The 18,983-nt window shown below is 35.0% G+C and overlaps 2 protein-coding genes across 2 annotated transcripts; both read right to left on the bottom strand.

Moving 5' to 3' along the window:
• Window positions 1-186: 186 nt before the first annotated feature.
• LOC141822730 (uncharacterized) lies at window positions 187-965 on the bottom strand. Its single transcript, XM_074710062.1, has one exon. The coding sequence runs from the start codon at window positions 953-955 to the stop codon at window positions 200-202; it is 756 nt and encodes a 251-aa protein (XP_074566163.1). The 5' UTR covers window positions 956-965; the 3' UTR covers window positions 187-199.
• A 3,558-nt stretch (window positions 966-4,523) lies between these two features.
• On the bottom strand, window positions 4,524-15,562 carry LOC141823999 (uncharacterized). Its single transcript, XM_074711215.1, has 15 exons — window positions 15,426-15,562; window positions 15,154-15,324; window positions 14,968-15,049; window positions 14,772-14,879; window positions 14,549-14,633; window positions 13,899-13,953; window positions 12,943-13,344; window positions 11,544-11,603; window positions 9,905-10,003; window positions 9,711-9,821; window positions 8,714-8,785; window positions 8,485-8,601; window positions 7,561-7,710; window positions 6,184-6,284; window positions 4,524-5,054 (listed from the first exon to the last, which is right to left on the bottom strand). Exons 1-15 carry the CDS (start codon window positions 15,489-15,491, stop codon window positions 4,727-4,729), a joined length of 2,007 nt encoding a protein of 668 aa, XP_074567316.1. The 5' UTR covers window positions 15,492-15,562; the 3' UTR covers window positions 4,524-4,726.
• Between the last annotated feature and the right edge of the window lie 3,421 nt (window positions 15,563-18,983).

The raw sequence follows: 18,983 nt of genomic DNA, 5'->3' as shown, positions 1-18,983 counted from the left end.
GTAATAAGTACTAAGAACATAGACTCAGAATATAGTATTGTATTACTGTAATTGACAATCATCTCCATATAAATCAAACTGAAATACTTGATTAACTGCATAATACGAATTGACATTATTCGAAATTAGTATGTCTAAGACGAACTAATTTGCTCAAGGAGAAGAGACAACATCTCCTACTTCAACTGCTGATCCCTGATCATTGGTGATTAAGTATGGACGATGTATCAGAGTTAACCACCACACACTTCTTTGGTGCTGAGCCAAGCAGACAACCAGTGGTAGCCGCATTCGTACCATTCCTGAAGCTAATCAGAACGCCATCGCAGTGAACGCTCAAGGTATACCAGCTGGTCCCCAACGCCCCGGGAAATCTAACCCAGGAGAAAACCCTAACATTGAATCCTACTGCACCATCACCTCGCCCACGGTCCGACTCGATCCCCCTAACCACATCGGAATTGACATACTTCCGGCCGAGCACCGCCAATCGAGCTCTGAGAACGGTGGTTTCGCCCTTCCCTTGAGAGAAGGATGCGAGAGACCTTTCGGACAAGATGTCGGAGGCATACAGCACGCTGGCGGTGACGTGCTCGTAGTAGATGCGATCACGGTTGGGGCTGTGGACGGTGAGGTTGAGGTCGAAGGAAGCTGATAACTGCTGCTGTTGAGCGGAGAGGATGAAGCCAGTGACGCAAGCGGAAGAGACGGCGAACTCGGGGATACGGGGGCGGAGGACGTGATGGACGATGGGTACGGTGAGCATGCAGAGGAGCACGATGACCGCCAAGGCGATGAGGACGAAGGTGTCGTCATCGCGGGGAGGAGGAGCGTACGCCGAAGGTGGAGGAGGAGGGTTGAAGGGTGGCAGGAGAGGGGCGACGTTCGATCGGAAGGCGGGGGCGGGGTAGCCGGTGACTACGACAGGATTGGGATCGTCGGCGGTGGAACTCATGGTAAAGAAAGTTGCCGGCGGGGCAGACGGATGGCGAACGGTGATTTTGTAGCAACTTGATAGTTTAATAAAGGAAAAAAATCACAGATTAATGTATAAAAATCACATTTTTCTTATCAAGGAAAAAAATCACAGATTTTAATGTATAAAAATCACATAGTTTCTTATCAAGGAAAAAAATCACAGATTTTAATGTATTATTATTAAACTTTTTTGATAGCATAATAAAGGAGGAACATGATATAAAAGGACAGACTCATGAAAATCACAGAGTTTAATGTATAAAATATAAATTTTAAAAATATTTAAATTCCATTTAATCATCCAATAATTAATATGATTAATTAAGGTTCAATTGGATCAAGAAAATTACCCTTCAATTGGATCAAAAACTACCAAGGGAGGAAGGCAGGCATTCCCTTCTTTTATATACACATTACCCTTCAAGTTTTATATGTGCATTAATACATTTGACTTACATATTCAAACCAATCTGTATTTTTTTTCCCATTGTAAACGTAGGAATTAATGGGTATAGATAGAATCTAAACAAATGCAGTTTGTCTGAGATCAAATACACCTAATTTAATATTCACACACAGCAGTTAGCTATTACAAATATTAGTAGTTCATCATGACCAATAACACTATACTTTAACAAGCACCCTTAGCATCTTATTTTCACGGTATAATATGTTCACCTCAATAGCTGACTGAGAGGTATGTTAATCTTTATTTTTTTTATTTATCATGAAACATGCAAAATAGATTTATTAATTTTCATAATAGATGCATCTCTAATTATATTATATCTTTCAGAAACATTATAGATAATGATATATTTTATATATCATCAATAGATATCCAAACTAATATTCAAATATGTCAAATAATTATCTAACTATTTTTTATTATAATATTTATCTTATTTAGTTTAAATTTAATTTGTTAGTCATTACAATTGTAATGATGTAGTTTTTTTTCTTATTAATAACCTATCATAGGATTTGATACTATTGGCTAGTTTTAGAGAGGGATTGGATGTGTTTGGCTTTGCTAGGAGATTTTATTATCTTTAATAATGTATTTAGATTTATTAGATTTAGATGTTTATTAATTATATTTGAGATATTCATCTTTGAATCTTTGTTGGATTGGATTTGATATGTTGGGATTGAATTTGAAAATTTATTGGATTGATTTTGATATGTATCGATCGTTTTTATCGTATCTTATGTTATTTGTGAATATATGGATTTGTGAATGAGTTGTGGATAATTGACTCTTTTTTTTCTTATAGTTGTGTGAATAGTTCTCAAATTTACTGAATGTTTTCTACTGAACATGTGTAGCCACATTATTCTCCACGCCATGGTCCAATAATCCAGAGAGTGTAGGCAAAAAGCAAAACAGCAATAATCTAGTTGATTTAGATTTATTGTTGCAACTTTTTTGGATTTGTTTTTGTAGATTAACAAATATAAAATGAGATTTTAGCTTTAATAAATATGTCGTCAGCACTTTGAATTTCATAATAAATTTATCGTGGAAATAAATTGTGATCAAATTTTTAATTAATTCTTGAAAATTTCATTTGTAATGGATTTTTTTTTTGACCCATATTTGATTTTCTGGTGATCCAATATGTCATACACTATACTTTTATTAATAGAAGTTTTTCTAATATGCATTTTTTTACTTTTTTTTTAAAAAAATAGCTTTAAAATTGTTGATCAGCAAATAAATGAATGTGATATGATGTAACATTTAAGAATTTTTTTTACCTGTTTCTTTAGAATACTTTCAGAATTTTTAAACGCTTAACAAGTGATTTAATAATGAGAATTTTAAACAATAAAGATGTAAAATTACACATTTTACAATGCAATTTTTTAAAAATAATTTAAGATAGATTTACTAAATCTCAAAGGTTCATGATAAATTAAGTAATTAACCCCCGAATTAAAGCACAAAACATGAAGAGCTTCACCTTGTTAGCTTATATATATACACACACAAGGCTTTTCCATATTTTTCTGGTTTTCTTTAAAATGGCAGGCATTTGTTGGTCCACGTTTGGATTGCAAAACAGAAGGATTGCGTGGGGAGAAAAGAGGCAATTGAATATATTTCAGAAAATTTTGACTTAGGCACAAATTCCAGAACTCACAAAGTGCCCTGTATTTCAGCAAAATACGTACCATACGTGAGTGAAGAAACTATTGTAGTTCTCAGATATATATCCTTGCCCATTAAAAGATGTTTTATTCATGAGCGTGCAGAGTACAGAAACAAAGAAAAAAAGAATTATTCTCATCGACACTCAAATCATCAGAAGTCATGCAAAAGAAAGAAAGAAAAAGATGGAGGAAAACTTTGGCGTCATGATGTTCTCAGAACCTGAATAATAGACAGATTTCAGTTTTCTTGTTATGATTTAGACATTCAAGGACAAACCAGTTTGCAGAGCAAACGATAAATATTTTGCAAGATAGATATGTTCGTATGAAATATAAAGGAAGATAGGAAAGCTGAAATTTCTAGAGTAACAAAAGGGACCAAAAAAATTAAATAAATAAATTGAGCGAGCCAATTCCTACCAAAGTCAAATGCAAATGCTGAGAATTTCTTGAGTTTTTTTTCTCTCCTCTTCTTTTTTTTTTTCCTCCAGGAAGAAGTCCTGAGATGTCATCCCATCCCACAGCTTTCTTGACCCTCAATTGTCTTCCTCCTGCCCACGAAGAAGTTGGAGGATTACACAGAGAAGTTCAAGAAAGCTGTGGAAAGGAATGGCATGGACTTGAAGAAAGAGAAGGTGGTGAAGGAACGGGCGAGCTCCGAGTTCTACAAGGAAGTGGCATTTCAAGGCTTGAATTGAAGGTGAGACCAAAGTTTGGAGGACCACAATTGAGTGAATTATGGCTGGAGTAGCAGAAGCCTCCTCTGTCCTTTCCAAGCATTGCAGAGAAAGAAACTGAGGAAGGGGAAAAAAGATGAATTATTTGAGGGGCCTAATTGGACCCATTCCATCTTTGCAAGCTGTAGAGAAGCTTTGGTGTGGATTACAAATGAAGGTTAAGTTTTACTGGTGCCTCTTCCAAATCTTCTAAAGACAAAAATAAAATAAAAATAACAGTAAAATGAGCTTGAAATTGTGGAGATGAGATGATTTAAGATCTGTGGAGCAGAGCAAAAGAAAGAATGAGGGTGAAGATTGGGCAGATTTGGGGACAGGGATCACATGCAAAGGAATAGTGTTCCATGGGTGGCCTTCTGGTCCCCCTTGGCCTCGATGTGCTCTGCTCTGCTTAACACAGCATCTCAATGGGGATGTGTGGAAGCAAGGAAGAAAAAGGCTGAGAAGTAGAGATGTGGATGATGAATCCATAGACCGACCACAGTGGTGGTCATGATTTGTGGATGGTCTGACGATTGCTTCTGGTAAGAAAAGTGAAAAGATTGTGATTCAGAGAGACAAATCCTCACAAATAAAAACAAGTATTTAAGAATACTACTAGCAAACAAAAATGACTTCTAATGCTAGACATCTCTCAACTGTAATGGCATCTTAATAAAGAGACTAGCAATATTCAATATACATTTCAACGAATGCGATATATAGGTTTTATACACAATCGTAACTAAAATGAGAGATATCGATTTATATACAATGCTAAACCAATCTGTACCTGTGGAATGACTGGAGTCTTAAACCATCGTGTTTCATTTGTTAAAGAGAGAGAAAAAGAAATGACCAAGGGAAGGAAAGTTCTACAATACTTCATCTTCCTGGGGGTTAACTCCCGTGTTGGTTTCGATGGGCAAGGATGGAGGGGTGCCTGGTGGAATGCAAGCAGCTCCATTCTCTCCAGCACAGAGACACAATGCCTCAGCCTCTTTGATCATCCAGTCAAGATTGATAGTACCACTGAGTTCATTAATAAACTTTAGGAGCGTATCAAAGTCCATCTGCTCACCCATGATTTTTGTTCGGTGCCTCTTCAGGATCGCGACGCACATGTACAAGTGAAGATGCTCAGACAAATAATGCGTCCATAGAACCTCCCACAATTGTAAAATTTCTTCGTATTCAAATTCCCTACAGTTGCACAACAGATGGTGAGATGACAACTACGATGTGCATTTTAAAGGGGCACAGCCGGAGGCCAAATTTTTCAAAATAAATAATCTACGTGAGAAAATGTGGAACCATCCACAGAAAGTACATGATGCATAGAAAATGAAACTTCTAAAATGAGGCTTAAACCACAGAAGGTGCATGATGATGAATCAGAAATAAAATAGTTTAGCAAATACTTCTGGAAGATGCAGTCTTCAATTAGAATGACGCAAAATAAACAATGTGATTAGGCATGGAAGCTGGAGCGATAGCTTGGCAAAGGCACTTAATCCAACAGTAACATAGACTGCTCCAGATTTTTCAAATCGACATATCAGTACAAAATCTTTTGAAGTAAATCTATGTACGCTTCAAATTAAGGTCAACTTTGAAGTGACATTTTCCACAATTAAATGCAGTACACATACATTTATGGCTAGTCATCATTCTCTTGTAACTTTCCAGATAGGCATAAGTAGTGATGATACCTCCTCAAATTCCACATTTTGGATAGTTAAAGTTGAATCCAGCATAGATCAAATATTTGTTAACTTTAGAAGGGATATTCATTGTTGATCGAGGGTATATACACATTACCCACAGAAAATATTGCAAGTTGTAACTCCTAAAATCTAAGACAACTTAATGGAAAAGTGTAGAATGCAATATCAAGCTGATCCTTTCAAGGAAGGAAAGGGGGAAAAAATTTATAATTCATGTATAGCAACCTAAAAACTAGATATTTAAAAAAAAATCTATGATTGTATTGAAAATGAGAAATCTAAATTATTGGGCTCAATAAAGTTCGCCACAAAGTACTGTCAAGTAATTTTCTAGGAAAAATTACAGCACATGATCATTTCAGTAGTGCAAGATTGAAAGTATGGAGAAAAGTTGTGAATCAGAACAAGGTAAAATTGGTTTTGTTTCCTTAAACAAAAGTGAACCGGGCTTTGTAGATGCCATTCCACATCAATTTGTTACACGAGAAAAGTTACTGCAAAATTTCATATAAATTTCAACAAAGGTAATTGTAACCATCTTTATTTTGCAAAAGTAAAATTTAGCAAAGTAGATGCAATGGATCGCATATGTACTGAAAGCTTACCTTTTGAACTGTATAAGCAACCAACGGAAACAAATGAAGTAATTCAAGCAATCTTTCTGTTTAAAGTAGTTATGCAAAGGACTGTCCAAAAGCTCCACAAGCTGAAAAGGCAAGAAGAAAAAGGAAGGAGTTTAGGCCACAAATATCAGAAATTTTTTTTTAGGCAAGTTTGCAGTATAAATCAAATTTATCCAGCAAGTGAAATGATTGCGACACAAGCACACTAGAATAGCAATAGTTCTGTATTTGCTATTTGCAACTCGAGTGGTCAAAGAAAGATAAGAAAAAACAAACATATCAAAATCAATATAAATTATATTAAATATTATTTTCTTTGGTCTATCCTTCACACTTTAAACCACCTTAAATTCTAATTGAATGAACTTGTTTGCCTACAGAATCTATTGATCATCTTTAAACCTATCCAATTTCCCTTTTTTAAAAAAATTATTGGAACTACATCTTATTGGAGCTGCAAACAGCAAAAGAAGCTTGCTTAAACACATACAGCTTAGTCAATCTCTGATCTTTTCCTTTGAGGAAAAGCACTATCTTTGATGTTCCTGTGGCATCGAACAGAATTAACTTGAAATGACTAGACAAAACATATATGTCACTGTTGCAAAATTTGATTGTTAGAAACCGTTAAACTCTACGCACACCACCACTGCTCACAATTTACACAATTTATTTTTGAAGCAGAATTTACATGTGTTTGAATCTGAGAATGCATCTAGTCTTCTCTTAAAATTCACACAAGCTCAATTCTTTCCATTCGACTTAAAATCCACCCATATAGTTCTTTGGTCTTCAAGGGCTTTCGTGTTCAGATACATTCATCTCTATCTACCTTTTTTACAGCTGAGTTTCATGAACTCTTTCATGTTCTTATGTTCTAGTATATGGTGGGATCTTTTCTTTACAAGATTTAGTATATTGGGGTGTTGTATATGGTTTCACGTGTTAATGGAATTTTGAGTTATCTTGACATTGATGCTTAATGCCATAAAAAATTCGTCAGCATAATCAATAACACAACACTAACCTACTAGCCATTGGGTTGATAACTAACACAACATCAAGGACCTAGTTAGTAACATAGAGAAATATTACGATCAAGTATGCCAACACCAAACTAGGTAAATTTGAACTTTAAGACAAAATATATATAGGAAATCCCATTGGCAATAATATTGAAACCCATTGGCAATAATACAAAGACACATATAGTTGTCCTTATACATGGCAAACTACAACTCTGCAGATATTTCAAATATTAACATATTAATCAAAGAACCAAATATCAGTAACAATATTGTATGTTTCTAGAGCAGGAAAAGTCTATGCCTGCAGTATTGTTGAAGCTAAAGCAAGTACCTTAGATAAGGCAAACAATTGGGAATGCATCCCACTCTGATCACGATTAAAATTGGGCCCCAGACGTTCCATCAATGCTGTGAAACACCAAAAGGACTCAGACTCATCCTTCATGACATACAATATCGGTGAAAGAAGATCACTCATTCCCTGAAAGCCAATATTTAGTTATGCTTCTCCAGCTTAGAAAAAAGTAATACAGAAAAACCAACAGAATTAAGCTGACCATGTTCAAAAATGTAACATTTATGATATAGTAACTTAAGGGTAGCAGATAAGAAATCTAGCAGGAAAATAAGTATGCCTAGGACAAAAAGATGAACAACTTCAATGAAATTCTAATATATACACCAGGTGCAATTTACGATGACAATCAGGGGATTTCAAGAGCATTTTAAGAAGGTGAAAAAATAGCAAACCCTTGGACACAAATTCACTAACAAGAAGTCACAACTACAAAAGAGGAGAATTTGAAAAAGTAAACACTAACAACTAACTTGACCTTTATCAAATGTTTACTGAACAATAAATAGAACATAAACATAACCTGAAGGTGATTTCCCAATAGTCATGAGGGCTGTTATGGAGAAGACAAGAACTATAAACGGAAGGAAGTGAGGAAATGCAACATATCCAAAATAAAGTGAAACCGCAAATAATCAGAAAATAACACTTTAAACAACAATGAGAAGCAGAGGCTAATTGTAATATACATTGGAAGATTAACGAGCCTTGTATATAGATAACGTTTGAGAGAGGCCCAATACAATTCAAAATCGTTAGCCACTAAGATGAAAACTCTTCAAACGGTCAGACAGGTACATAAACACAAAAGATAGAAATGTGAAAGTATCCAACATATACAAATTTAGCATTAAAAGAGTATTATAGAGCATTAACTACAATCAAAAAATATACTTCTACCTGACAGTAACCTAAGTCGAAGTTGTAAAACGAGTATGTCAACAGTATATCACGCAAAACTGTAACATTCTGATTGTCATCCCCTTCGAAATAAGCAACAGATCTGTCTGTCCTCACCTTGACAATGTCATACACACGGTAAGGGTACTGATGATGCACTAATTTTATGTATGCTGAATTGAATTAAATTAAATAATGAAGAGTAAAAAGGTTAGATAATAATTTCTACCACATCCTTGTCAATTAGGCTTTTCCGCTCCCTAAATTTAGTAAATCTTTTGGCTTGTGCAGCTGAGATACTCTGCAAATGTAACAAATAGATTAGTCTTAAAGATATTTTACATAAAAGCACCAAGTCATCGTCAACAAGCCGCATAAGTCTCAACTATTTGTAGTCTGCACATAATATCGCAAAGTATAAAAATAATAATAAAAAAGACACTACCAATTCACCCTTCCCCACTTCTCACAAAAAGAGATTGTAATAAATCAACAAATATGACATCTAGACTAAGGGTCAAGTTTGTAATTCTTTTTCCCATGGCCCAGGTATCATATATACCGCCAGCATAAAGATCCTAGACCACTGATGCATTTTGCATAGGATGAAATAAAAAAGAACAGATAAAAAGATGCAAAAGACAGGATATCTAAGCTTCCTCACTATAAATTAGGATTGATGAGCAAACATGCTAGAACTAGTCTGGCACCAACTACCAAATTTGTGAGGGATAATTCTACATAGAGAATATTGGAGAAGGATGGTATGAATCAAAATTTCAAAACAATCAGATCTTACTATTCTATTTGCATAATTCAAGGTTTTAGATAGTAGTCTGGAATTAGTTTCTACAATTTGAGTTGCTTTGTATCAATATTACTACGTAGAAGGTTACAAATCCTGGTCCTTCATCATGTCAATACAGTTGGCACATACTGGTCTAATCAATCTTTGCAATCATGATTTATAAACTAGTGAAAATGATGTTTCCATAGTGGAGCATATGCAAATTTAAGTGTTATCCTTAATCTATGATTACTCTACTGTTTCATCCAACAATCAGCAAGCCAAAAATAAATTAAAGGTTAGATTGGTTCATATTGATGATAGTAAACACAATTTAATGAGAAGCCTAAGTTATACATTTGGTGAGCTAACCATAGCAGCCGAGAAAATGAAAAGCACATTTCAAAGAATAACAATCCTCCAATATAAAAATGCATACCTGCCACTGGGATTTTAAAATCTCATACTCATACATCTTCTCTGAAGCAAGGTATTCTCTCTCAGCATATGTTGAATCATATTCATTGTATCCGAGCAAGAATTTCCATACCTGCACTTCCAGTTGTAAATGCCAAGCATTCATAAACAGATACATGTCTTAAATTAAGGTACACTTATAGGTGAGTTACAGACCTCTTTTCGTAGATTGTGTTCAACTCCACCATAAAATATTCTCTCTTTTAGTGCCTTTGAATCAATAATCCGTCCCTCAGAATCAAAGAAAGATGTCCACTGACACAAGAACTTTAAGATTAACTGACGGAATATACCTAATCTAGAGAAAACTTGCACAAATTCGCCCAGAATAGATGGTATGTACAAAATGAAGAAAATAAAAGGAAAGTTTGTACACTAAACATGCAGATTTCACTTTTAAAGAAAAAAAATCACCACTATCACCCTCATCCATATATGTACAACCATGTAAATTGCCAGTGTTGAAGCTGAAGATTTAGCAAACGATTTCAGTCTTAATACATCACTCATATTCTGCAGAAGAAATAATAATAATTGGAGTAACAAAAGTAGGTGCCAGTTGAATCATCTATGGGAACAAGCAAGTGGCAGCTGTGTAATGGAGAGAGAATCATATTTTTCCCAGCATCAACTGGACTAGTGATTGCCTATGCTAATGAATATATGGAGGATAAGGATAAACAGCTCAGTCATGACCTCTTTAGCATCTGTAGCCCCGCTGTCATGAGCACTGGATTCACCCACCACGGCAAGAACATAGGATTTGATAGGACCAGAAGAAAAAGGGCCAGATGGCGTACTCAGTGTGACTCAAAGAATCCAATATAAAACAATCTCTAATTTAGGATTAGTAGCACCAAGCAACTCAACACTATAAGAAGCATTAAGTCCAAAAGGAAATTTGACCAGCAGAAAGTCCTGTCCTCTTGTTTCGGATGTTCAATATTACCAACACAGTATGAAAAACAGAGAACTCATCTCATTTGCATTTAAATTTTGCAAACTATTCTTGGAAAGACCAGTCTTCTTGCCAAAGAGTGAAAAAAATACATATAATGTATAAAGACATTGTTTTCTTGAAAGAAAATTAGAAAATCTTATATAATAATTGAATCAAAATTAATACCAGCACGTATATGAGATTCTATGCTACAAATTAAGCAGTTAGCTGTAGCACTTCCAAGAACTGTATAAGAAATCCTTTTGTCTAGAGGAGATTCTTCAAGATGATGTAGATTACCTCACAAGTAGACAGGGAAATGTTTATCATCATAGAAAATAGCTGGAAATGTTGAGACAAATTTTGTTCCAAAAGGTGTGTTGGTGGCTTCAAACCAATCATGGTCACAAGGAATCCTCAGGCACACAAAAGTTATGATACACAAGCAAAAGGGCATTCATGGGTCATAGTTGGATGTTCCATAGCACATCGAACACTCAAGTCTCCTGATCAAATTCACTGCTAAGTGGATCTTTGTGATCACACTGGACACTTGAGAATTGCAATCAGGTTAACGTAAGTGAGATTTAGTGGGTGAAGCAGGGAGGATGGTGTGCGAACTAGTTAAGGGGAGAGAAAAAACTAATAACCAAGCTCAATATAAGAAGAAAATAATTTTATATGATAATGGAGGGTTCTAAAATCAGCAATACAAAAGATCTCATAAAATGGGGAAAAAGTGTCATTTGAGGGCTAATACAATAATTTGTTCATACACCACATCTTAAATATATCAACTTTCAGCAAAAGTACCACGGAAGAACATGATTCTTAAAAGTAAATACTATGACTTACCTCCTCAAGGGACAAGGGAGCTTTTCTTTGTTTTCCCCAAACCAGAGGTAACTTCTCAAACTGCAAAGATACAAATTAATCATGTCAAAAAAACTTAGCTCCAATACCATGGTGGAGTAAAAAACTGAGGAGATATTGATGAAGACGTCATTAATAGGGTAAAAAGTCAGTTGTTGAAATGGAGATTAGAGAGGACTTTTGGAGTCTAAGGTAATTCAAATATGCCCCACAAGTTAAAAGATAAAAGGGCAATTTTTTTTTAAAGATTATTACATTATGTATCGGTATGCTGCATGGTGAAAAAAAACATGTACAGGAATTTAAAAAGTAGCAAAAATGAGAACACTAAGATGGATGTGTGGGATTAGCAAAAAAATATATTAAAAAAACATACTATTGTCCAGGAGCAATTAAGAGCAGCGCTAATGGATAATCAATTGGGAAAAAATAATATGGAGGATGGCCAAACTAAGAGATGCTTAATAGTATCTATTAAACAAATTGAGTTGAGCATAGTTTAAGATGTAGGAAGTAGAGGGAGATAAAAGAAAACTCTAGTTAATTACCAAAAAGTGGTTAAATTGATATGAAAGTGATTAGTGATATAGCACTGCAACCAATTAAATGGAGGGTAAGATCCACACACACAGTCACAAATACCCAGTTTGAATATGATGATGATGAAGATGAAAAAAATGTGACAACTGGACGTAAATTTATAAACTGTTAGAAATAAGTGACTGATATATGTGTTTACTCAAGATTGACATAACAATTGGGGCAATCAAGTGAAAAAAAAAAACTCAATTCAGATATCGAACAACATCTTCTGAGGAAATCAAAATCAAATTTCTTCTTGGTTTTGGCTAAGACATATGAAGATGGAAGTAAACAAACACGAACTGCAAGGAACATGAGTTTATGAAAATTGACCTACCTAATCAAATCTGATTTAAAATTTCAGTGAGATAGATAATGATGTTATTTATAATTTCCTTGATAGCTTACAGGAGTTTACCAACAATCACAAGGTTTGGTCAACCAATCTATTATTACACCAAGAAAATTGATGCATTTGCACCATTCTCTATTAGCAAACAGGATTTATCAAATCCATGAGCCAACAGTATACATGATTACCTGAAAATTTGTATTTTTTAGAATATATGCAATCCCTAAAAGCTTGGAAAATGCTTAATGTGAGATTTTGATATTAAGTTACAGCAACAATATAACTCAAAAAGGGTCGTGTAAATAAAATGAAATATAAAGATGGCATTGACGTACTTCTTGCCAAGTAGAAAACTATTGACTCATAAACTAGCCAAAACGTTATTTGCAGCACAACAACTTTGCTGAATATACAGAAATATAAATGGGCATAGATGAAGTGATTCACCTCCAAGGGATCTGAATCCATCTGGACCATATTTATAGTTTTTTTCTCACTATCAGCTGAGCTAGTTGCTGGATTAAGAGAACCATCCTCAACTTGTTGCTTTTTATGATGAGTATTAAGTAAATCACCATGATTTTCTCGGAATAGATGAGAAGTTGTTTCTCGGGCAAGCTTGGTGACTAGAGAAAATTTCTCCAGGACTTGAATTGAGATATCTCGAGCAGGATCATGAGACTTTTTTGGCCGCCCACTATACTCAGAAATACTGGAGGACATGCCACCATAGGTAGTTCCATTTACTATCTTTGAATCATCAAGCGAAGAAAATGAATTGCTTGGATTGTGCAAGGATGCTCTATTGGCAACAGAGATAACTGGAAGCTCTAGAGATGATAGAGTTCTCTGTAAAAGCCAGCAGTGATATATATAAAGCTCACAAAAGTATAGATGTTCACTTCAGCAAAGTAAATCTTCAATAACATTAGTCATGTAGCATCATTTTAACTTAGGGTGGGAAGATAATCAAATTGTAGGAGATTGAAATTGTCTCTTATGATAACAAAGTAATTAGAGATTAAAATAAAAGAAAGTGATAAAGAGAGTAAAAATAATTAGCTAAAAGGAAAGAAAATTTTCTTAGTTAATGAATAATTGTTCAGATGACTAAGAGTTGCCAAAAAAAGAGACAATCAAATAGACTAACCTAAAATAAGAAATAAAAAAGGGAATAATCCATTCAAAATGGAGTGGTGATTTCTTAATTAGATATATACAAGTAATGCAGCTCAAGTGGTTCAGACCAATATTGCTCCATTACAAGAATGATATGAATGATGACAATTTCTAAGTCATAACTGTTAAGAGAAAAATATTCTAACAGGTATAATTGCTAGCAAAACTAAGGAATTTATCACAAATATAAGCAATTAATTTAGTAGTTTGACAGTAGGACAGACCTGAAGGGGGTCCTGAAAATCATTAACAAGAAAAACGTTTGCATCGTCGACAGACCTGAAAATAGCATCCACACCATAAGCTACGTAGAAAACCAAGTTACCCAACAGTAACATGCATAAAATTACATTATAGGTCATATTTCAAATGTAACTTGCATAGTATTGTGAATGATACAAGTGAATATCTGTTTTATATTCTTTCACAGTTACAAGCAATGCTTTATCAGAACTGAAGATGTACAATAGCCATGAGATAAAGGTATTTGTTCAACTCTTTTGATAAATACATCAAAGTACTCTACATAAACCAGTTGTTGCAATGCAAATCATGAAAGGAAAGAACAAGCACAATATTAACCAACAGTGCTAGTACATTTATAGCATACAAGTACTTTGTCTAAACAAAGATCTAACAGCGAAAACAATTTGTGGTTAAATGCAATTTTTTTCTGTGCTTAGTTCCCATGTGTCTTTCTTTAAGGAAATCACTAGGAACACTTCATTGCTTCAACAAAAGGAAGAATTATATGTCTTTCATTGTCAATAATTAGTATAAGTCACTATAGTTAGTTACTACCAATAAAGAAAAGGTAAAAGATTAAAGAGAACAAAAAATGATGGTAATCAAGTAAGCAATAAAAACAACCAACCTCACAATACAAACATGATGCTTCAAAGTAGCGAGAAATTCACGAGCCCCACCATTGTAGAAGTAAAAAGGTGGATATGCAAGCCCTACAAATGTGCAGTCACAGATAAATGGAACAATTAAATAACGTTGTGTAGAATCAGTTAAGGTGTTTTTATCAATACAAGAAAACAGTTACGTCCATAGTCACAGATTAACGAAAATAACGTACATAACCAATTCACCTGATGAAAGAACCACGATTATATATTGCCAGCCAAGACCTGGAGTGTGCCTTCGAATGGAATGTACATCACTTAAGGGAAGTAACTTAACAGTGTACAGATTCCGACCTACATGGCAGTATAGCATGGGGCTTAAGTACACAGAAAAATACCACTACATCTTTCATTCTTCAGTGGAAACAACAACTAAACTCACCTTTCTCCTTTGATATAGAGCTTGAACCTTGCCACAAAGAGTGACCCTCCGCATCAGTGTTTGACTTATAAGGTATCCACGACTAAAACGGATGCGCCAACGAAAATTAAAACAACAAAATTAAAAGCAACAACAAGCATCCATGCAATACAAAGCCACAATTCAGTAAAGAGGACGGAGTATTACTAGGAACAAGGAGGACCCTTGTTTGAAAAGACGCAAGCGTCCGCTGATGCGTTCTGAGGCGTACTGGGTGGGGTGGATCGCGACGTTGTCTTTCGAATAAACGACTTCCAATGGCCCAGACTCACTGGTGATGCTCTTCCCCGAATCACTCCTTGTAATGTTCGAAGAACTCTAATCCCACTCAAAAAAGAGTAAGAAAGAAGACATCAAACAAGAACACGATAACAGAAACAACAAGACAATGAGCGGGAGATCGATCGGCCGATTCGTACAGCGTGTAGGGAAGCGGCGGCATAATCCGAATCGTCGGAGAGATCATGAAGCTCCGTTTCATGCATAGCGATCGACGCGAGGGAGAAGAGAAAGGATGTGAAAGATGTGAAGGGAGAAGAGCAGAGCTGAGGATTAATACGAGAGTTTCTTCGAGGCGAAGAGCTGAGGATTAATACGGAGTTTCTTCGGTTTTTTCCAAAATGCCTCCTTAGGTTTTCAAAATTATCAAAACATCCTGTAATTAGAACTATTATTTTATTCGGACAAATGAGTCCCGTAAGTCGTTATTAACCTAATGAGAAATTTAAATAAATAAATAAATAATGAATAATTTGGATAAATAAAAAATAGAAACTTTAGATATCTAATAACTATTCTAAAATATTATTATTGAGTTAAATATTAATATTAATATTCAATAGATACCCATAAAAATCTAACTGGATTTTAGTATCAAATTTTCATTACACATTACCTTTTCATTCTTAATATATAATGTTAAAGGATACTAATTATGACCATTTTTATTTTTTATTATTAAAGAAACTCAGTAATATATTTAGCTTTCATGAATCTCAATTGCAAAACAACACTATGGTTCCAAATTAAAATTAAAAATTCTTTATAATTCATGAGTCGATAAGATTTTATCATGCAATTGTCTCCGTGCTCGCGTGTGTTCTTCTCCGGCGATCAACTCTTTTCTTTTCTCGGCGATTTCTCCTCCCAGCGGCCTCTCTTCTCCCGATTATAGTGCTCCCCTTCTCTCCTCCCGACGGCGAGCTCTCTTCTCGGCGATCTCTATCTCCTCCAGCCTTCTCTCCTCCCCGGCAGCGAGCTCCTCTCGGCTATATCTCTCCGGCCTTCTCTCCTCCCAGCGGCGAGCTCCTTCGGTTTGATTATTATGTGAATTAAGTGTTAATGTTTATCCAGATTATAACAGAAACATTTGCATCTTAGCTATACCGAGCAGGATATCACACATACTTTGCATTGTGCACATGAAACTGTACTGCATATTTATGTGCATACGAACAGCTATCTATAGAAACTTCACTGCACACTTATTTTAAACAATTGCAACTAGTATAGGAAGAAACAATATGAGGCCTTATAAATGTTGAATAGATCTTGTTTAGTATTCTCTAATCTTGTTAATATCTTCATTGCGCTTCAAATCAACCATTTGATATAAACTCAATTGTATTCATGGATCACAGCAATAACATCAGCATGAAATTATGTGCTGCATAATGCTTCTAAAGAAGCACAAAAAGTGGCAGGCAGTGATGCCGTGCTGCCAGCCTGCACCTCTATCAAAAATCTTAATTTCTTTGAGAAAACAGTGGCAAATGTGTAGTAATAACAGTGGCAAAAGTTTCTTGTTGTCACAAACATTTAGGCAGATGTTGCATGTTTAGTAATATTAATTGCTTGCTATTATTGCTTCTTTTATATTGATAAATTACATGGAATACATGAAAACAAGCATTTAGGCAGATGTGTTTCAGCTTGTCAATGGTGGCCAGCTTTACGTTGTTTGAATGAACCTGGTGACATGACTCATGGGTGCCATTATCATATATCATGATGCACAAATATTATGGCATTTAGCTACTGGTAGTTGTGCATTGGCATCATTGGCACGAATGTTGTTAATTGGCACAAATACCAAGCCACATCCAAGCAAAACTAACTGGTATGATTGTTAACGCCAATAGATAGAACAAGAGGAATATCAAATTTGCATGTTAAGTAGGATGAATCAAGCAAAACCACATCCCCAAAAAAACTTGTATTATAATGTTAAGTATGATTTCATTTTTATTTCGAACAAGCTTTATGCTATAATGTTATTTTACAGATACAGATATATCCGATCAGGCAGCAGCACCCGATGGCCGGACTATTTTGCGAGTTGTTGGAGGGTGATAAATATTGATATTATTAGTACTTTTAATTCATAATTTTTTTATGACATATGTCTAATATTTATATGTTTTATAATGCAGTTTCATCCCAGATGGTCACAAAGTTGTAGCGTATATATCATCTAAGTTTCACAAGAAAGTATATCATTTAGATCATACTTGGAGGCATGTCGACGAGGGCATGCAAAGCTTTTACTACGATGTGTTTGGGATGTTTTATTTATATGTAATTCCCTTTATTTATTTTGTCACTTACACCCGTCAAAATTATTTATTTATTTATTTACCAACCCTCTTATTATCGCCTTAAATGGTATAGAGAGGTCCGGGTCATCTCTCTCTCGGACTCAATGACAGAATGTTATTCTAGACCTGTGGTGCGGTGGTATTTGTGTTTTATTCATTCCTATCTACAAGCAATTTCATTTATTCACAATTTAATTACATCAATTATCATTCAACATCAGGTAATTATACATTCACAATTTATTAATCACATCCCAACATAACATACATTTACAATAATTACAAACCTAATTCACAGTTAATCATAGAACACACATCAACAACATTAATTTACATACATGAATCATTACATAACAATAATTACAAACCTAATTCCTACAGCATTAATCATAGAACACACATCAATCAACATACATAATTTACAAACATGAATCCATTACACAACTATACATACATACGTAACAAGCACACAACATATACAACATGAGTTTATCATACAACACATACAAACATACAACATATACATACTATACAACTTGAACATGATTAACCATCATTCTCCACAATCGGAATTCAATTCGACATAAGAATCATTTAGAACACGAGCTCAACAATTAAACATGAATTCCACCATCTACCATACTTAGTTCATGTGCACAAGTCTAACAACAACAATTCAATCATCTAGCCGGCTTCTCAACAATCCATTTACACTTATATCAAAACGACTTCATTAACAATCAATCCAACAATTAAAATCTTAACAAAATCAAATCTGAACATCCACATTCCCAAACACTTCATGCTGACATAACAAAATGCAATCCATCTTTCTTTCAACTTCAACAACCAGAATTTACACACAAATACATTTAACATGCTATTCATAAACAACCAACCAAACCTTTCCAAACCTATCATTCAACGAATAGAAGTATCAATCCAAATTCAAATCCCAATCCTTGGACCACATATGAATCAATTGACAGGAGAACAACAATAATCAAGCTGGGGGGTTTTGATTTCAAATTAACAACTAAATGCAGAAACAAATTAAAACAAGCTAATTAGGGTTAGGGTTAGAATTCTCCCTCAATCAGCGCTGGCACCAACTGAGGAGAAGGCTCAGAACAGAACATGGGATGCGGTGGAATGAGGAGAAGGTGGATGGAAGGATGGCTCCAATCAGCTCCCAAGCAGCAGCATACACCATTCTGAACAACTTACTTACACCAACGTGGATGAACAAGCACCGCCGGAACTGGCCGATTCCGGCGAGCTCAGATCGGAGAAGAATGCTAGATGCGGTCTCTGCTCAAGCTCTCTCCCTGCTGAATCCACAGACAAAGTTAGAACCCAAAACACAGTCTTACCTCGCGT

This window comes from Curcuma longa, chromosome 3 (genome assembly GCF_044706935.1).
Source record: "Curcuma longa cultivar G26 ecotype Majalengka, Jawa Barat chromosome 3, ITB_CL_G26_1.1, whole genome shotgun sequence".
Classification (NCBI taxonomy): Eukaryota; Viridiplantae; Streptophyta; class Magnoliopsida; order Zingiberales; family Zingiberaceae; genus Curcuma; species Curcuma longa.
This window is presented reverse-complemented; position numbering and strand designations above follow the sequence as displayed.